Source organism: Scyliorhinus canicula, chromosome 17 (genome assembly GCF_902713615.1).
Source record: "Scyliorhinus canicula chromosome 17, sScyCan1.1, whole genome shotgun sequence".
Taxonomy (NCBI): Eukaryota; Metazoa; Chordata; class Chondrichthyes; order Carcharhiniformes; family Scyliorhinidae; genus Scyliorhinus; species Scyliorhinus canicula.
In genome coordinates, this window is record NC_052162.1 from 21,572,068 (window position 1) to 21,593,362 (window position 21,295).

The 21,295-nt window shown below is 46.5% G+C and overlaps 1 protein-coding gene across 1 annotated transcript in view; it reads right to left on the reverse strand.

Moving 5' to 3' along the window:
- Positions 1-1,054: 1,054 nt before the first annotated feature.
- Positions 1,055-21,295, reverse strand: part of LOC119952315 (phosphatidylinositol 3,4,5-trisphosphate 5-phosphatase 2A-like) — a 156,298-nt gene continuing 136,057 nt past the window's right edge. Inside the window, exons 22-29 of the mRNA XM_038775969.1 lie at positions 19,741-19,829; positions 17,528-17,615; positions 14,971-15,126; positions 13,289-13,370; positions 8,732-8,878; positions 5,576-6,323; positions 3,979-4,094; positions 1,055-1,235 (exon numbers count right to left, since the gene is read on the reverse strand). Of these exons, the coding sequence (XP_038631897.1) occupies positions 1,142-1,235; positions 3,979-4,094; positions 5,576-6,323; positions 8,732-8,878; positions 13,289-13,370; positions 14,971-15,126; positions 17,528-17,615; positions 19,741-19,829 (1,520 nt within the window). The 3' untranslated portion in view covers positions 1,055-1,141. The remainder of the gene's footprint in view (positions 1,236-3,978; positions 4,095-5,575; positions 6,324-8,731; positions 8,879-13,288; positions 13,371-14,970; positions 15,127-17,527; positions 17,616-19,740; positions 19,830-21,295) is intronic.

The window sequence follows — 21,295 nt, forward strand, 5'->3', positions numbered from 1 at the left end:
GCATGTTTAGCCAATGTGCAATCAAGGAAGCCGTCCAAATGTTCACCTGAAGCTGTTCAAATCCTTTAAAAGATAAAGAACTTCCAGTCTTTATGAGGACAAATTTTTCTCAAATCTTATAACACCAGAAATAGGGTTTGGTTCCTGCTATGCCCAAACGTTCAATAAATGTATATATAGTCCATGCAGGATGGGGGTAATCCAGGAAAATCACCTGAGTGTCTCTTTTACATGGGGGTTGTGCAAAGTTCATAAGCAACAGAGGATACTGGTGGTGTGGTGCAATTGGCGCAAAAGACCAGGAACACTTGGGTAAAGCACAATAATTTGCCTATGTGTGATTTCCTCACTCCTGCTCATCCTGACTCTACATTCAGAAGATACATTTAAAACCTTCATCTCTTTGAAAGCAGCCTGCAGAAGTCCCTTTTTAAGTCTTGCTGATCGGGCTGTGTGTAAAGCAGATTTTCCAGCCTGTAGCTGAGCCAGTTCAGCGTAACCCAATTTTTCACAGGAGGTGTCAGATAGCTAGTCGGCTTCTCATTTTCTGCTGCAGAGGGTCTGTTCCAGGCATGGGCCCGTGACTCCCATTTTCTTATGCCCATACCAACATAGATCTTAATGAGAGTGCATCTTTCTGCCAGTCTTTGCTGCTTACGGTGCCAGTCTAGAGCTTGGGAAATGGGTGGAGATTCATCACATTTCTAGGTCTTAACATCTGCCACCACTATCAAACTGGTTTCCCTTTGAGACACAGGAGTATTGACTCCCAGCTTAGGAAATTTGTGTCCCTGGTTCTGACCCCTGTCTTGTAAATGGTGTAGAGAGGTGTCGAAAAGGATAGCTTAAGGCACATTGGAGACCTGACATGATGCAGCCTCTGCTGTTTCCCCACTGTTTTGGCTGGTCTTGTGCCAGGGTTATGCTGGAGGCACTACTGAATTTTACCTCCTCCCCCGCCCCCCTCCCCACCCCCCCACCCCAGTTTCTTCCAAACATGTCATAGGACTATCAAGATAACTTCTGATGTTTTGCACAATGTTCTTTGGTTGAGTCAAGAATCATTTTCCAAAAATGAAATTAGAAAAAAGGCCTGTATTGCACAGTCTGTGGTCCCTTCCCTTCTTTGGCAGGTTGTTGGTCAAGGTTTACTTTGAGAGCTTATTTCCAGGAGCATCTTCCTATGAGTGGGGTCAGAGACACCAGCTTCCTGCAGATCCTCTTCAGTGATGCCACTGAAACAGAGAGGGGAATAAAGACATCATCAGTCTCGAACAGTAGCTATTTCTGTGCAATTGTGATCATTCAAGCAACTGTGACTGCGATCCAGCACCCCCCTTAGCCGCGGTCGCAAATCCTGTAATGGCTGCTACATCTCGTGACCGACCAAAAACAGACTTGCGCCAGCGAGATCTCAGTTTGAGATCTTCCCTGCATCTCCCCCCACTGCTGGTGACATGACCAGAAAGGGCAGGAACCTGATTACCATACATTATAAAATAGTAACAGACAATTAAAGGGTTTGGTGGCAGGCATCCGACCTCAAAGCACCCTCCCTCCCCAGCAGCATGAGATCACACTGGCTCAAATCACTGCTGGTTTTCAAAGGTGGCACAGTGGTTAGCACTGCAGCCTCACAGCACCAGAGACCCGCCATCAGATTCCACCATTCAATTCCACCATCGGATGACTGTGTGAAGTGCGCACGTTCTCCCCGTATCTGCGTGGGTTTCCTCCGGGTGCTCCGGTTTCCTCCCACAGTCCAAAGATGTACAGGCTCGGCGGATTGGCCATGATAAATTGCCCCTTGGTGTTAGGTGGGGTTACAAAAAGGGGGGGGGCCTAGGTAGGGTACTCTTTCAGGGGTTCGGTGCAGAGTTGATGGGCCGAATGGCTGTAGAGATTCTATGATAAGGTTAGGCAGGGTTGCAGGAATAGCAAGCGGGAGTGGACTCTTTCAGAGGGTCGGTGCAGACTCGATGGGCTGAACTGCCTCCTTCTCCTTTGACGGGATTCTATGAGTAACCAGTGATGGTGACCACGCTGGGTGCGCGGAGATGTGCTTAGACCCCAGGGGTTGAGGGGTAGTGCTGGCTCCTGGCAATGCCTCGGGGTACTGCAAAAGGGGAACTGCCAGGGGGTGCATGCAGGGGGTTCTGGCAGGGGCAGTTAACCACCTCCATTGAGGGGGGGGGGAGTTCCCCTTCTGCGTATAGGGGTTGGGGGGTGTTTCCCTTGTCCATTGGGAAAATTGCACCCCATATTCCTGAGTTAAATACTTCAAATCAACCCCTGCATAAAAGCCATGTCTTATTACACAACATTTTGCAGAGATCATATTGAATTTGTCTGAATAAGCAACATTGGGCAGTGTGCAATCCATTACCATGTTGAACACTCAGAACAGAGCTTCCTATTCTGCTGGGCCGTGAGACACTGGTGGGTGAGGGGATGGGGTGGGATGGTACCAGCATTGTCAGAGGGAAAAGAGAGGGCGCGATTCTCCGCCCCCCACGCCGGGTGGGAGAATAGCGGGAGGGCCTCCCGACATTTTTCATGCCCTCCCGCAATTCTCCCCATGCCCGACCCACGCCACGAATCGCCGCTCGCCGTCTTTTACGTGAGTGGCGATTCTCCGAGGCCGATGGGTCGAGCGGCCGGGCCTTCGTTTGGGGCATCGGGGGGCCTGATTGGCACGGCAGTACCACGGCCGTGCATCCGTAACGGACGCACTCTTTTCCCTCCACCGCCCCGCGAGATCAAGCCGCCACGTCTTGCGGGGCGGCTGAGGGAAAAGATGGCAACTGCGCATGCGCGTGTTGGCGTTGTCCAACCTGCGCATGCCGCGTCAGCCGCCGTGACGCACGGGGCCACGCTCCTAGCCCCGCCCGGGGGGGAGAATTGGCCCCAGAGGTGGGCGTGAAGGCTGCCGTGGGTCACGGCCTGTCCCACGGCAGCCTTTACGATTCTCCGCATTTGCGGGGAACCTCGCCCAGAGAGTCCTGTTTGGGTTGAAAATTATAGTGCAGAAGTAGGCCATTCGGCCCATCGAGTCTGTACCGATCCACTTAAGCCCTCACTTCCACCCTATCCCCGTAACCCAATAACCCCTCCTCACCTTATTGGTCACTAAGGGCAATTTATCATCGCCAATCCACCTAACCTGCACATCTTTGGACTGTGGGAGGAAACCGGATCACCCGGAGGAAACCCACGCAGACAAGGGGAGAACGTGCAGACTCCGCACAGACAGTGACCAAGCAGGGAATCGAACCTGGGACCCTAGCGCTGTGAAGCCACAGTGCTATCCACTTGTGCTACCGTGCTGCCCCCGCCAGAAGCTGTTGAGCAATAATAGGACAGAATTTGATCCTTTCAATTTCGCCTTTTTAGGCTTACGTTAGTCCCAAATTGGGACCCTCTCAGCCAGTGAGGAAACTGTCGGAAATAAAGGAGATGCATTGTGGTAGCTTGGAAATGCCCAGAAACTGATGCAGTCATAGGGGTAAGCGTATGGGGTGGGGGACCCAGAGGTAGGTGGGGGGACCCAGAGGGAGGGTTAGGGACAGGTCAAAAATGTGCCTGCATCTCTGCTGCAGGAGACTTAAGTCTGGACTGGATTTGAACCCAGTGGTGAAATGAAAGTAAGTTATCCAACTTTCTAATTTAGTGCCGACTTCTGCTGCACTATCTGCAGTTTCATGCTGTGGATGCCCATTGGAATTAACTTGTTTCATGTTGCAGATCAAAGAGTCTTTTATCCCACTAATCTCCATTGGATTGTTACATAGGTTGCAAAATAATAGGAGAGTAATACCATAAATAAGACATAAGTTTGTCACTCACTGCCCCTGCGCTCCAATATCCCCTCTTCAGCTTTACAATACTCCCCAACATAATAAACAGTTGGCTTCCTTTCTGTAAACACTGATGAACAGATAGTTATTAGTGTCAATTTGGTGTTTTTGCTGTAGTTACCTCCAGTATTCCAAGTTATCCCATCCGTTCTCAATCAAACCTGCTTCATACTTTTCCAAACCCAAGTGCTTCAGAAACTCAGAGAGGATACCAGAGCTGCTACGATTGTCAAAGATCTAAAGAGACAGAGAAAAATATCTTTGGAGATGAAGGAGAAATTATCATTTTCATCCACATCTGATACTTCGCTATTTTTTGCATTTATAAATACCGACAACAGCCCTTGGCGTATGTTTACAGCAGCTATGCTGAAACTTTATAACGCACAGCCCGGTTTTGGGTCCTGACTTCAAAGCATTCACACAGATATTGAAGAGGAGAAAAGCAACAAAAGTGTTCTCAAATCCAAGGTGAATGAGTTTTCAACAGTGGGTTGTTGCCGTCAGCGGGATTGCAAGATTCCGCTGGTGGGAATGGCTGGAAAATCTTGCCCATAGAAAATGATTTGCATTTTTAAAGCGTCTTGTATCACCTCAGGATGTCCCAAAGTTTTTTTTTTCTCAGCCAATTAGAATTAATGAATTCTGGCCCCTGTTAATGCAGCAGCTAATTTGCGTGTAACTAGGTCCCACAAACATCAATGCGATAATGACCAGGTAATCTGCTTTTGTGTTCTTGGCTGCGGGAATGAATATTATCCGGATATTGGAGAGAACTCCCCAGCTCTTCCTTGAGATGTCCCATGAGATCTTTCACACCATCTGCAAAGGCAGGCTGGGCTTTGACTTAAAGATGTCTCGTCTGAAAGGCATCACACGTATTGACGGTGCTGCACTCGCTCAGAATTGCACTGGAATTTAGTGCAGATTTTGTGCTCCATTCTCCGAGATTGGAGCTGAGGCCACATGCAACATGGGGCCCAGCACGGAGGAACATAGCCCCCCCTCCCCCCCCCCCCCAGAATGAGCCTGCCCGCCGATCAGTAGCCCCCGATCGCGGGCCTGGCCACCGTGGAGGCCCATCCCCCGGAGTCGGATCCTCCCTCCCCCCCACCAGCACGGCACCCTGCAGCCAGAACGGCGGGTTCCCACTGGGGAGGACCACACGTGAACGAAGCCGGCGGGACTCGGCGGGCACTCGGCCTGTTGAGCGTGGAGAATCGCCGAGGGGGGGCTGAATTCAGCGGCGCCCAATCGGTGCTGCGACGGCCTCGGGATTGTAGAATCCCCCCCTGCCCCGCCACATTTCTGCCCCGACCGACCGGCGGGATTCTCCGTTACGCCGGCCGGCCAATGGGGTTTCCCACTGTGGGGCAGCCCCACGCCATCGGGAAACCCCCGGGCACCGGTATAACACAATAACGCCGAAGAGTCATACCGGCGGAGCACCCTGGCCAAGATTGCTACATTGAATCATGGCTAACGTCTAAATTAAACGGAATAGTTCAGGTAAACCCCACAAATTTAAATTAATAAAGAGCAAATTATAAACATTATTAGGAAAGCATGTCATTATGCAAAGGCAGATAATCTCATCTGCCAGTCACACGGATCCCCATATCTCTTTACGCAGACTTGATAACATTGTGAGTGAAACAAAGATTTGCTTATTCCATGGTTTGCATCAGAACAATCTGTTTTATTTTTTAGTTCCATACCCCAGTCTCGAATGTCCTGCTCTTGACAGGAAGTGGTGGCGGCACATCCATCCGTGTTGATCGAGGCTGAATTTCTGGTCCTTTGTTTCTAGCAGGCAACCGGGGACTCACTGTTGGCCTTTCTCTAACAGGAAGGGGGAGTTCACATCTGTTGGATTGCCGGTCCTTACTGCTCAAAGGTTTTCCCATGTGGTGCTCATCTGGCTTTCTTTCGGAGATTTTGTCTCGGACCTCATTGATCAGTGAAGCCTGAGGCCCACCTTTCACCCCCACCTGAGGCCTGGAGAAACGACTGGGCGCTGTGGTAGGGGCTTTGAACTCTTGGGAGTCTCTGGTTGAGGTTGCACTCTTGTGCCGTTCTTGGTTGACTTTGGCTGCTGCAGGCTGGTGAGCTTTACCCCATACATCTGCAGAACTGGCATAAAGTGGGTTGTTCTGCATTTCAACTTCCATCATTTTGGGGAAATTGTGTTGGGACAGATCATAAGAGTTCCGTGGACCTTCATGCTCTGAGGAACCGCCTTCATTATTTAAGTGGCGGAGGGATGAGTCCCTGGGTTTTTCCAACGCTGTTGGAGGAAGAGGTTGTGGCCTATTCCTGGGGATAGTTTTTGACACTGGAATTCCTGCATTTTCCTGACAGCCTGTTCCAGACTGGGAATAAGGGAGTCCTTCCAGTACAAAATAGGCTGGGTTGTTGTAACTGTTCAAATGGGTGTCGTCTTCTACCACATTGCTTTGTTTCATCCTGAAAACAAAATAATAAAGGTAAGACTCAAATTGAGTGTGCTCTCTTCAAAGAGTACAAGTTTGTCATTAAGTTCGAGACAGTTTTGAGTGAAAGAGGATTTATATCTGCTAAAGCTGTCTGAAAAGGGATTGTCTTAAACAAGACCCATTTTCAAAAGTTGGAAAGCTCTAATGCACACCAATCCAAAAATACCATGTCGATGTCTGACTTTGTCTGACCAGCTGCTGCTTTCTGCTGTCCCATAAACAGATCAGGTCTACTTTCTGAGGACACATGTACTCACGATACAAAATGCCAATAAAAATTTGCTACTGCTGTCCCTATTGACACATCTCAACTTCTCCCTGAAAGACTTCAGTACCGGAGATAGCCACAGCCCTGTTGCTCCTGGCTTTAGAATAGTGTACGACTCTTCCTTGTCACAATATGTAGATATTGTAAATCACAGAAAGGGTTACTACAGCCACTAGATGGTGCTACAGAGCAACCATATAAATATCACACACCTCCTTGACTTTTGGAAGAGAGAGGAAGGAGGCCAGACAGAGGAGGTGTGAGAGATAGCTTAACTGATTGAATCATTTGATATTTTAGAAATGTAGTGTAATCTTTACTTAACTAACTCCTCAGTAATATATTTGTATCTAATTCAGTGTAGTGGAATAAATTAGCTTTGTTTGTTAAACACTGTTCTTTGTCAACACTACAACTTTCACCATTCTGAAAGAACAAAAGCAAAGAACACAACATTTCTCACTCCACTTACATCCAAGGACTAGGCAGTGTGCATTCATTCTTTATGAAACTAATTCTGGACAGGGTGAAATCTCTTTGTAAAAGGTAACATTTCATGGAGAAAACAAAACGTTGCTTTTTGCTGGCGCACAGTTGCCAAATTGCTGTGCTCCGTGTGGTGATGCGTTATACATAACAGGAGCTTCCCACAACCTAACCTTGGTCTCTGCTGAGTTAACTAAACATGGCCAGGGTACTTGCCGGCCTTTACCATTGCCTGTGTTCACCTTGGGTGAGGGGAGGGAAATAAAATCATCCAGAATTTCTATCTCTCATTGGTGCCCAATTACTTTTGGTAGACGGTGTATGGGGGTGTCATGAGTGTGCAACACGTTCGGCCAGCTTGCTGACTGGGGTGGGGTGCTGCATGAGGAACGGGTGATTGGATGGGAGGCTGAATGGCGCCTATCTACCTCAATGCCCAGCCACACAATAATCATGAATGGATCAAGCTGAACCCTCGAGATATCACCGCTGCGTAAACAATCATAATGGTGCCGTGCATTGAACTAAATTGCAAAGAAAATATGAAGGGATAATTGAATGGCACTCTTCCCAGCACAAGTCAATGCGTTGAGAGCGGAAGGAAGAAAATTGAGTAGATAAAAAAAGTCACTTGCAAAGTTTTGTTAAAATAAAAGTGATTTACGATCAGAAATTGGCGGGGTGTACTGGCTCCAGGATGGATGAGTGTTTCTAACCGCCGTGTATGGCAACAGAGAATACAAATGCAGCAAAGCCTCCTGTGGTTTTGTTTTAATGGAAGTGTAAATGCTTTCAAAGACCTGTTTGGCTAGGTCACAGGTGTTCCATATAAAGATCTTCCAGCCAGTACTCAGTGCTGTTTCTGCGGTTCAATATCAGTATAACAAAGTATTAGGTACTGACCTCTCAAGGCTACAGACTGAATAGTTTTGTTATACATAATGAGCTAAAAACAGAATCCTCTCCAGGATTGTTGCAAGACATTTGTCAAATGGCTTTGTCCCCACTTTTCACCTCCGTTTCATCCACTCTGCACCTTCCTGTGATGAACGCAAAGCTATTGGGAGAACTCCAAAACCAATACCAAACAGTCATTGTAATTATTTTAGATCTTTGTTCCACCTTTTTTAAAAAATGACATTTTTGTCCTTACTGCAGTAAAGGGCGTCGATATTGGATAATGGAACGCTTTCATTTCAGATACCCGGCAAGCACTCTCAGGTCAGGCAGAGTGAAGTAAAAGTCACTTTGTTCTATTCCAACAGTGTACCTTATCTCATAAACACGATAATATTTCCAGTGTCCCTTCGCTAGTATAGAAAATGGAAATACGTTTACTTTATTGCCAACTATTTTCCAGCATTTTAATATGACTTCATGCCTATAAGGAATTAAGTTGAGACGGCCCAAAATCATTCACAAAGAATTCTTCCAGAGAGCATAAAGATTCCTTTATTTTAATGTTGGATTTGATTTCAGCTGACAGACAAGGTGCTAATTAATCCTCTGCACCATCCATTCTGCCAGGACTCCAGTTTTTAGGCCACAATGTACAAATAAAAAGGGGGTGAGAAAGTGAGGGCTCCCATTCAACCCAAGCCCCAGTGTGATGGTGATCGACATACCTTGACTGACTGGCCTCTTCGCTTCCCTTCCCTTTCATTCCTGTGGCAGCATTCCCAGGATGAGCGCCGTCTTCAGGCCAAATGGAAAACATCGAACTGACGACCTCAGAGAATGCAGAACTCTGGCCGAACTTTTTGCCATAGCCTCTGTGAAATAACAGGCCAATGGTCAAAAGCCAGGAAAATACTTTGACAGTTTCAGACATGATCGAATTGTCAGCAAAGGCCCAGGCCCATGCCTCGCAATGCTGCTGCATTTTGCTGCTGGTTTGCATGGTGTTCATCACAGTATAAAAACAAAACTGCTTTATGGAGCAATCTCCTCCCGAGGCGAACTGTACTTTAACTTCGAGCCAAAAAAACTTCTCCACACAAGATCCCTCAGGATTCCCCCATAAGCTCTTGTATTGTTCAGTGCAAAAGGAAAGTGGTCAATTTAATTCCTTGAATCTACTGAGCAGTTTGACAACATCTGAGCGACATAAAGCCTGTATTACAAATACCCTGGATGTCTCTGTGGTAGGAAAGGATAGATTTGGGCTTTGCTGATGTTGGCTCTCTCACCAAATAGCCTGCAGATGCTCAGCATCTGGACATTACATAAGCAATAGCTGCTTTGTCATGTGTTATCCAGATGGCACGGAAAAGTTCCTGACTGCTGTGAAACTATGCCCAGAATGAGGCACCAGCTGCAAAAGTGGCTGTGAAATACAAGACAGAATTAGAAGGTTTTCCACGTTTAGCGAAGCATGAGGCTCATGAACCACTTGCATATGTCTCGAATTTTGAATTTCTTGAAAGAGGTCACTAGCCTGAAGCCAGTGGCTACAGCTTGAGGGGTATTATTCCACGTCAAGATTGGCTGACCAGAAGATTATCCCACTCTTCCAGCAGACAGTAGATATATCGGAAGGATTTATAGGTTGACAGTCAACCTATTTGGTCACATTATGAACACACCTTCCTTGGCTACCTAGTCCTACAACGAGATTCAAACCTGATACTTCTGGCTGAGGCAGTGATGCTACCCACTGTGCTCAAACGACCTCCAATAAAAGAAGAACATTTTTTTGTTGTTGTAAAAATAGCATTTATTTGCAAATCACGTTACCCTCAACCGCCTTGGACCTCTGACATGTTCAGTTTATAATTAAACATGACGACAGGCACGAGGGTCCTGGGACAAGCCGTTATAAGTTTCTCTTTCTTACTTTTCCACCCAGTACCACTTTCGAAAGGTTGAGGTGAGGAACTTATGTGAGACATATCAAACAGGCGATAGCACATGGCGCTGTTTCATATGTTCCTATATAGTTTATGTTTCTTCTTAAAAGGCATCAACTTCATTCTAATAACCTGTTATCTTTTGTTTGCAAGTACAGATTAGAGTGTCACTTGCAGTGCACAGCTCTATAATCTTTCCCTTCTGAAACGCAAAGGAGCATTCAATGATAAACTCCATTAACCAGCTCCAGCACCATTGCCCATGGAGGTTGAAAGCACATTGAATTTCTGTGGAAGGGCCAGTTTAACAATTGATATAGGAAGAGAAATGACTGTAAATGCAACAATTGGTTATTCAGCACCTGACGGAAGGAAATAGGTTGATATTTTGGGGAATTTTTTACTTTGATTTTATAAGTTTACTTATATTTATAAGCAAATATACTAGTTAACGTTGTTCATGATCATTGAGGTGTTGCATCAGGGAATCACAATATCAGCATTAGGAACTACCTAGGTAAAGAGTGGAAACAGATAGTTTTCAATCATTTCAATGCAAATACGATAGTGTATATCAAAATCTTATTTTCTGAAAGAATTCAATGTAAATAATGTGAAGAGTGATTGATAGGCATGCATAATTGAGACCTATGATTTGCAAAGCTTGCCACCACTCGAAATTTTCCACGTTTCATGTCTGGATCTGTTGTGGACTAAGTCTGATGTTCATGGTTAGTCAACAACTCCATTATCATTTTATCATGCGCCTACCAGTATAGTACAAGATGAATTGGATGGAGCATATGTCTTTATTAGTCTTGTAATTTCTATGTTCTTATGCAGGGATGGTGCTGAAATGTTATTACAGAATCATAGATCCCGACAGTGCAGAAGGAGGCCAATCGGCCCAACTGCACCGGCCCTTGGAAAGAGCACCCTAGTTAAGCCCACGCCTCCACCCTATTCCCGTAGCCCAGCCTCCCTTTTGGACACTAAGGGGCAATTTAGCATGGCCAATCCACCTAAACTGAACATCTTTGGACTGCAGGAAGAAACCGGAGCACCCGGATGAAACCCACGCAGACACGGGGAGAAAGTGCAAGCTGCACACAGACAGCCACCCGAGGCCGGAATTGAGCCTGGGTCCCTGTTGCTCTGAGACAGCAGTGCTAGCCACTGTGCCGCCTCTCTGTGCATTTCCAATAATTTCTATGTTCAGTTGAGGACTTTCATTTTAGGAAGCTTTGCTTTAAATCTTAGTTCAAAGGCCTATGGTCAGGGCTTCTGTTCCTGAAGTGCATCTAATTGGATATCTGGTGAGGGCACGAATGAGCTCAACTAGCTCGAATTTGGAAATGATCAGGGAGACCTTGGTGTCCACATAGTTGTCTTCTCCTTTATCCATTCTCATTCTGAGGATTGGTTCCACGATGAACAGCCTTTCACCATTGATTCTGTTATTCGCTCCCTTACTGTCTGTCCCTTGGAGAGGCCAGTGCACATTCTGTTCCTATCCATCCATGCCATTGTGGGTCCTCCTGGGGCACGGTTTCAGGGCATTTTTCCTTGCTTACCTCTCTTTCCAAACACTCCCCTCCTGGTTCTCACATATGTCCAAAACATGTGAACTCCCTTGATGTCACCGCCTTAAACAACTTCCTCTTAATGACCATATACAGAAATGCTTAAAGGTGATAAGGTGGTTGCAGAAGCAGAGGGGTTGTGTAAGTTTATAATCTAAATGCAATGAGATCATGCTAAAACTTTAGAATTCGCTGGTTCAGCTTCTGCAGAGTCAATTCTGGGCACCATGTATCAGGAAGATATAAAGGTCTTCAACAGTCCCAAAGTGGTTTGCCAGGATGTAACCAGGGTGATGGACTTCAGTCATGAGGAGAGGTTGACAGCATTACGATTGCTCCCTGTGAACTAGGGAAGGCTCAGAAATGATCAAATTGATGTTTTCAAGATGAAGTGATCTTCTGATACAGTGGGTAGAGGAAAGCTATTCCTCTGGCTCGTGGGTCAACAACCAGAGTCGTAAATTTGAAATCATTGGCAAAAGATCAGGAGGCGAGATGGGCTGATTTATTTTTTCAGAGAGCTGTCACAATCTGGAAAGCTCCATCTGAAAAGCTGTAATAAAAGCATTAATAATTTTGAAAGGGAGTTGAGAATGAGCTAATTACAGGGTTAAGGACAAAGAGCAGAGATGTGGGACTAACTTCTCCTTCAAAGAGCTAGCACAGACATGGTGGGTAGAATTCCATCCTTCTGTACTGCCAGGCCAGGCTTTATAGGATGGTGGGGCTTCCTTTCTCACCATCCGAGGAGTTGGTGGCAAAGACATGCACACCAATACCTGCCCATAACTGTCTAATACCCCACCAAGTGTTCATTAACAGGAGGCAGGATATCCACTCGTCACTTGAGAGAAAGCCCACCCCTCAGGAGTCAACCAACCAACCTGATTGGCCGGCTGCTCTCTCGTCCCAGCAGCGCTGCAGTGCGCAGGTCTGGGACAGCAGTTCCCAGAGACTCAGCCCCATGATTCCAGGACCAGGCAAGTATGGGCGTCTCAGGCTGGAGAGGGGAGGTGAGACCCAGGAGGTGGAGAGAGTCGGGTAGGGGTGTTGGTGGAGAGGGCAGGAGAGGAGGGAGCACCTTTTAGGTCTTTTGTGGGAGTGGATGCCCGATGTTAAAAGAAGACTACTGATGGATGCTCCCCTCTCCCCATCCTGTCTGAGTTCTGGGCAGCGTTATATTTTAGACTTTCCCCCTGCCTCTGAACTCCTCCCTCAAGCCTGAAAATTGAGACTGGGTGGGAAACGGCACATCGGTGGTCAATAATTGATCACTTTAGGAACTCAATCGGTGCAAGGGCCAATCGGCCTACTTCTTGCCCGTCCCAAAATAAAATTGCGCAGAGAATAGGGTAGATGGGAGCCCGGTGGGAACTCCATCTGAAAAACTCTACAACCACTGCCCCACCTACAAACCCACTGGTGGGGAAAAGTAAAATTCTTCCCTCAGTCTCCATATGCAGCCTAATTCATGAATTGAGATGGCTTACAATGTTAAATAGCCATTCAGTAATTACTTCCCTGCCTCACACATAAAGGAATACCACTTGGATAAGGCACTGGATGGTGGGAATGTTCATGGACGTGTAATCTATTCTGAATCTCTAACTTCAATGGAGAATGAAGAGATAATTGCTTGGGGAAAACCTGTCTATAGAACCAGGAGGCAATTAAAAATACACATGTATATTAAAGATGAAATACTTTCAAGAAGGTTTCCAATATTTACTCCACAAAGCAAGCTGCTTACCCAGCATGCTCCTGCATCGGTTTGGAAGATATGGCTTTATCCTTTGGGAATCGGTTGCCATCTCTTTCTGAACTGATCCATTCTGTGACAAAGCAACAGAAGAAATATCAGTAGATTTTGAAGATAAGTCACCTGCCAAGCTGTGAAAGATTATTTCAATAACCTATGCTTGATTTCAATCAATGAAATTTTACAGTACCAAAACGTTGCCAATATTATGTGTCTATTCAATTAGACATCGGGAACATGATTGTCCGGGAGGACTTTATTTTGGAAGAAAGGAAACATCTGAAGGTGACATTTCTGGGCAACAAGACTAGGTTCACACCTGTAATCCCCCACCAGGGCTGAGAGGCCATCCTGAAAAACCTTACCTTTATAAGGAAATGCAAAGAAGGAAGGAATAATTAGGAATATCAATTCTAGGACAAATTGGGGGATATTTTTTAATAGCATTGCAAGTAGATTAGCTGCCTTAATCATTGCTCGTTGTGCCGATGTTGGGCAGAATCTTCCCTTCAGTGCACAGAATGCTGACAGAGGCCAGAAAACCGGCTTGCCAGTTGAACATCTGTGCGGCGTGGTTTTTGCCGCCACTGCGGCTGGACGAGGCCAGATGGAGCCCACAGAGATTGGGACAACATCTTGAAAGAGCGGTCCAATCAGCAGCTGAAATAAATTCAGCAAATATCGGAGCAACCCCCTCTCCATCCGCAACACAGGCATCACGGCAAACCCCTCCCATTCCCACAGGCATCAGGGCAAACCCCCCCCCCCCCCCCATTCACACAGGCATCAGGAAACCCCCCCCCCCCCCCATTCACACAGGCATCAGGGCAAACCCCCCATTCACACAGGCATCAGGGCAACTCCCCATTCACAGGGGAAAAACCCCCCATTCACACAGGCATCAGGGCAAACCCCCCATTCACAGGGGGCAAACCCCACCCACACACACACAGACAGGCATCGGGGCAATACCTCCCTCACAGGCATCAGGGCAACCCTCACACATAGGGGTAACCATTCCTATAGAGCTACCCCGAGGGCAGCCCCGGCACTGCCCCCTGACATTTCCACCCTGGCGTTGCCAGGTAGCCATTTCCAAGGGGAAGTACCACGTGGTAATGACGGCAGTACCAGGGGGCCAGTGCCTGGCAGGACAGTGCCAAGGAGACAGCGCTGGGGAGGAGCACCAGAGGGCAACGCCAAGCTATCACTACCAGGGGAAGTACCATAGGTAGTGCCAATGTGTGGTGCCAGGTTGTCACTGCCAGAGTGGTAGTGCCCGAGTGGAGGTGCCGGGGGCAGTGACCAGGCATGTCCAGCTACCCCTGGAATCTATACCTACTGGCGGGTTACCCTGGACTGCTTCAAGTTTTTAAATAGCTGTCACATTGGCAATGAATGAATATTCATTGTGGGGAATCCTTTCATTTAGATTTAAATTTATTACAGTGACCAGGAACCTAATTATGTCATCGGCGAGGGGCGGGGAAACTTGGAAAATGAGGACTCACCGGGGAGAATTTTGTTTCCAATTAAAATTGCCCCAATGTATCAAATTTTGAGACATTAACAAAGAAATAAATATACACATATCAATGGCTGTTACTTAACTGAAATAGCAGAACATCTCAGTGATACAAAACACTGGGAACTCCAGCACCTAAAGGACTCACCATAAAGACGTTCCCGAGTTCGTTTGCGTTCAGCTGGAACGACAACCCTCATCGTTACACGGAGAGATCCCGACTCATCGCCCAGATGAGACAGACCGGTCTCAAATGTCTGCGGTGTGTTTCCAATCAGAGGCTTCAGAGCAATACAGCATTCTCCTGCAAGTAGGAAATGGTTTCTCAGAGATTTTCACAGAGGTCAACCTTGTGAAAAATTGAGCTGTTGGATCAGAATATACTCTTACGAGATTTATGGAGAGACATCAGACTTTAAGTTACATTTGACTCAGTTTTGTTGCTTCAGAGCTGCCGGTGAGAAGTATCTACACAGCAGATACTTTGGCCTTGATTTTAAAGGGGAGGCACAGTCGTGTGTCTGAGATGGTCAATGTGCAGAGTCTGTGCACCCCAACTCCTACTTGTTTAGCTCAGACCATTCCCACCAAAGAGAGACACCCTGCTCCTTAATAATAATAATCTTTATTGTCACAAGTAGGCTTACATTAACACTGCAATGAAGTTACTGTGAATAGCCCTTAGTCACCACATTCTGGTGCCTGTTTAGGTACTGTACAAAGAGCCCAATGCCTCTTTTAAATGACCATTTTCCTGAAGAATACCACAATTCAATATTGAGTCAGATGTCTTTAAAGCTGCCTTGATCTGAACAATGTTGGAACTTGGAATTTGCCTTCACTTCACTCATTTTGCACCCTCAAAAAGGCCAATGCATTTCTACCCCATGGATTTTTGGTTTGCAAAGCTCGCCATTAGCAATGCAGATTTGTAAAGTTAGCCTCAAGGGCCAAGGACTCGATTCTCCTCAGCCCGCTGCGAGTAGCGGAGTTCGCGATACGACAGAGGATACCGTGTGGGGGTTAAAATGGGATTGGCGCCAATACTCTGCTCCCCTGCTGGCAGCAGCATTGAGGTCAGCGCCCTGCACCAGAAAATGGATGAAAATGGGGGAGAAGGGGGGCATTCTCTGCTTTGGGGAGTGATTCTCTGAAATGGTGGGGTTCTCTGGTATTGCGGCGGGTACTCTGTTATGGTGGGTTCTCTGATATTGGGTGGGTTTCTGGTGGGGCGTATCTGGTGGGGGGGTGGGTTCATCTCTGGTGGGGGGGACTCTGGTGGGGAGGACTCTGGTGGGGGGGACTCTGGTGGGGGGGACTCTGGTGGGGGGACTCTGGTGGGGGGGACTCTGGTGGGGGGGACTCTGGTGGGGGGGACTCTGGTGGGGGGGGAGTCTCTGGTGGGGGAGTCTCTGGTGGGGGGTTTCAGGTGGGTAGGTCGCTGGTGGGGGCATCTCTGGTGGGGGTTCTCTGGTGGGGGGGACTTTGGTTCATGCTGAAGGGGGGGTCTCTGGTGGGGGGTTCCTGTTGGGGGTCCCTGGTTGGGGGGGTGTCAGGTCACCCTCATGCATGCAGTGTGTGAGTGGGTGGGTGACCCTGCAAATCCCATGGTGAGGGAGTGGGGGGGGGGGGGGGGCGGAGGGGGGAGGAGGAAGCCCCTAATTGGCAGGGCGGGGAGGAGACAGGATTTGCATTGCAGGGGGAAAGGGAGCCATCCGATGGACCTCGCTAATAAGGCTGCCCCCTCAACATCGTGGCCGGATAGCCTGATTCACGACGGAATTCCTTGCGATCCCCGTCATGCTTAAATTTGCACGGCAAGGGACCGTGAATCACTTCTGGGCGCCACTCTTACCGTGAACCAGAGGTGATTCGGTTCGGACGGTAGAACAGAGTCTCCTGAACAGAGAATCCAGCCCCAAAACACAAGCTAAATCCGCAGGCCAAGAGATAGAGAAGAACTGAGCCACAGAACTGATGCTTCTTCTTACAGGATGGAATATCAAGGTGTAATTGGTGTTGATCCTCTTTAAATGGAGGTCACAGTGGACTACCACATACAAAATATAATGTAAATCTCAAGGGTAACCTCAATACAGAGGCATAAGGGGCGATTTTGGTGTTGTTGCTGCTTTCACTTTAAAAAGTAGGGACACTAGTGAGGATCAGTCTGTGCATAACGTAGCTCCCATCCTATTGATGTTTGCACCTGAATCCAGTAAGCTACATAGCTCCAATGCAAACAGACGATAGACTCATCAATATATGGCAATCAGAGTCCAATGGGGCAGTTACTGTCAAACGGCACTTTCCATCTCATCTTACCTGAAAGCTACTGCCAGTTTATGATTGGCATCTTGTTATGTTTCCCGATCCCAACACCCCTGTCTGCCAGCCCCACCCTCTCTGCCACCACAACCACCAGGGTTATTGCTGGCCACAGATTGAAAACCTTACAATGGGTAAGCAAGGTACAATAGGTGCTCACTCCATTATTACAATAGAGCCTCGGGTCTCATTTCAGGCAAACCTTGGGCCTACCATTTACGCTGTGCTCCTCATGCCCCATGCAAACAGAACATAACCAGTTTCACCCCATTTATGTTTTGCTAACACTCCATTTCTTGTGCTTTCCCAAATATCTTTATGTATTTAACTGTACTGAACCTTTCTGCTTTTGGAAAGGTGACTTGTCTTTAACTTACCATAGGATTCATATCCATCTGTGGACTTGATAGTCAGCAGGAGGTGTTGGTCTTGTAAGTACTCAATATCAGACAGGATTGGAGACAACTATTAGAAGCAACAACAGTGAACAGTGAGACATAAAGTTCAGTGAGGTTAAAATACTTTGTGCAGGATTTAGATAGGCTTTGCTTCGGGTCAGTGTCTAAGTTCCTGTCTCTATCAACAGCCTTTCATTATAAGCCAATAAGTTAAATTATCCTCTGGTGGAGGCAGAATTTAAATACCGTGCATGATTTTGCGCACTATAATTTCTAAATGTCTCTGATGAATGGGGAAGATTTTGAGTTCTATCGATGTTCAGTTAACAGAAATAGGCTCGTCAGAATAGAGAGGATACTATTCTGATCCTCACCCACATCTTATTTATATATGCTTGACAGAACAATTCTACTCTGCCTCAGGTTTGTGCTGTACTTGATTTGAGTGCCTTAATGGAACACCTTAGCACATGCTCCAGCACAAATTTATCTTGGATTTAATCAAACCTGCCCAATATCTAACCCCCGAGATTTTGATTGACCACTGCTGTCGATATTTGGGAAGCATTGGCCAGAAAATTACCATTCATCAAATCCTCCTGGCCGGAAAATAGCTTCCGCGGCTGGCGTCGAAGATGCAAGTCACAGTGGAAGTTTCCCATTCCCCCTCCATGACTTTCCATCAAATAGTGGGAACTATCTAAATCCCCCCCCCCCAGTCATTTTCGTCAACTGAAGCCATAATGAGTATAAGACACAATGGAGGGCCTCCTTGAAGCTCCTCCGCACTACCAGGCCCTGGTGCACAGAGTGCACTGGGCCTCACATCTCAGTGCCTCATCCTGTCGACTGTATATTGTAAGAAATTACCACTACTCGGTGATTAAATCTGTTAAGCCATGATCTGCAGCAATTTTGAAACAAAATGACAATTCTAGGTTCACCCCAATCAAGCCAATATTCTGCTCACCTCATGCTTTGGCCCTGCCTCACAAGCCACAATTAAATGGAGCAAACTATTTTTTTAAAAGTCAATGCACAATTGGGCATATTTAAATTTGAGATAAATTTGTATGCATGCAAAGTATATTCACACTTGCTTGTGCCCAGCTTATTTTTAAACATAGAAGTCAAAATACTTTTCCTGTCCTGCTTTTGTGACTTAAAATTACCAGGTGGGCAGCCTGAAACTGGGCTGGTAGGATCGGAAAATGGAAGGGTAGTCTCCCGATCTTAATTCTTCTGATAGAGATCACTGCTGAGTAATCAGGAGTAGGAGTTCGACTGGTTTTATCCTTCTCCAGGTTAGAGTTGAAGGCCATTTGTGGTGCCTCTAGCACAGCTCTACCTGGGATGAGCTAACTCTACACAGATCAGGGACTGAAACTGGTCCACAAGGCTCAGCATCAACCTCATGCATTTAATATGGTTTTTTTCTGGAAACGTAGGTCAAACAACCACATTTTACGCCAGTCACATCTAAACATTTGGCCTACTGCATTCGCTGCTCCCAATGCGGTCCTCCTCTACACTGGGAAGACTAAACGCAGATTAGGTGACGGCTTTGGGGGACATTTTTGCTCCGTCCACAAGCATGACCCCCAGCCTTCCTAACACTTGCCATTTCAACTCAGCATCTTTCTCTAATGTCCACATGTCCATCCTTGGCCTGATGCAATGTTCCTGTGAAGCCCAACACAAACTAGAGGAGAAGCATCTCATCTTCCAGTTAGGCATGTTACAGCCCTCACGACTCAGTGTTGGCTTCAACATCTTTAGACTGTGACCTTTCTCCTCCATCTAGCCTTGTTTTTATATACCCCAAACATTTTTAGTCCCCATGCAAAAACACTCCCCCTCTGGGCCATCTGTAACTTGTTCTTCCGTTTTGCTCCATCTTTGTTGCAATCTCTCCTAGCTCCCACCAATTACTGTCCTTCTACTCTGTTTTATCTCCTCTTTTACTGTATATAATCCAACATGTTTCTCCTTCTCTTCAGCTCTGAACAAGAGTCTTATGGACTCAAAACGTTAACTTTGTTTTCTCCCCCTCCAGGTGCAGCCCAATCCTGCTTAGCTTTTCCAGCATTCTCTGTTCTTACATCTAAACCTTGTTGTGTTTACAGTAATGGATTGTTGTGCTGCATTTTTGATTAGTCACAATATTCCATGAAGCTAACGCGGTGACCTACCATCGGCAACTGGTGCGCTGCCCATTCAACCCTCAGGAATCCATGTTTAATACAGAGCTGGGTGCCATTATCCAAACTTTTCTTAAATTCTGTTAAGAGAAAGTCAATTTTGAAAAAGTGAACATTCTTAAAATAATTTACGCATTTTTCGATTCGACTAATTGTGAGATATCTTTGTTATGAAGCTGCAAAGAGGGATTTTGTGCATACACATAACATGCTTATTACTCTTTGTGTGCAAACCTTTACTGCAGTCACTTCAGGCCATTGGTGCATTTAAAAGTCAGCCAGGTTTTTAAAGAAATATCCGGTGAGAAATGTTATTGTTGCCTAAGAATAATCCCACTGAGGCACTGAGACAAACAAATGTATATGCTGTGGTGAATGTGATTCACACTATATATAGTTGCCAATATCACTCCATGTATATATGTTCGTTATCTACCCGTTGTAAGATCAATGCTGTATATAGTTGCCAATATAACTCCGTGTATATATGTTCACTATCCACCATTGTAAGTGCAGTTGCACTATCCGACCACCAGGGGACGTCGCTCTGGGGGTACGCGAGAGTTTGTACTGGGCTCCTCCCTTGGCTCCGCCCAGGACTCCTCCCCCTGAGACTGATGTATAAAGATCAGTGCCTTAGAGCCAGCCTCCAGTCATCTGGAGTTCAACGACGAATAGGCTGGCTCTGTTGTAAGTGTATTAAAGCCTATGTTCAGATCCAACTACACGTGTTCGCTAAATTGATGGTTCCATCAATTTAATACACTTAAGAAGCTGCCGAAGTAAAGCATGGAATCCGCTCTAAAACCAGGACGTCTAGAACTCGATCCGCAGGATGCTGAGGCAAAAGAAACCTTCTGCCACTGGCTGAAATGTTTTAAGGCCTACCTGGCCGAAATCAGCACCGCTGAAACTATGGAGGAACAAAAGCTCAGCCTACTGCATGCGAGGGTAAGCCACAGAATTTCTACACCACTAAATCCAGCCGGTTCCTACACCGCAGCGCTGGCGATTTTGGACAAAATGTATAATAGGCCCATGAACGAGGTCTTTGCCCGTGCCTAAGAATAATCCCACCGAGGCACTGAGACAAACACACACATATGCCATAATAGTGATGTTAAACCTGGCTGTTAAAGCTGATGGAACAAATTGCTCTTTTATATGAATATAAGGATTCTGTTCTGACTCTTTCAATTTATGCTAAATCCAGAACTCAATGATGTTGTCAAATCAACAGAATCACAGAGGTAGACAGAAACATGCTAACACTTATTGCAAGGAAAGCCTTAATCAGGCAGTCTGAGAGTCTGTTAATGTTACACTGCTATTGATTTCTCCTTATGAGTCAATTTAGACACAGTAAACCACTGAACAGTTGAATTAAGACTGGCTCTAAAGCCAGTCAATTTAGACAAGAGACCTAATTAAAAGACATTCTTATTCCTACTGCAAAAACTTGAATTAATTGGTAACAAGTCCTGCATACAGTCTGGCAGTATTCATTACATGTTCCTCAGGCTGCCTGTGACCTAAGCCTACATAT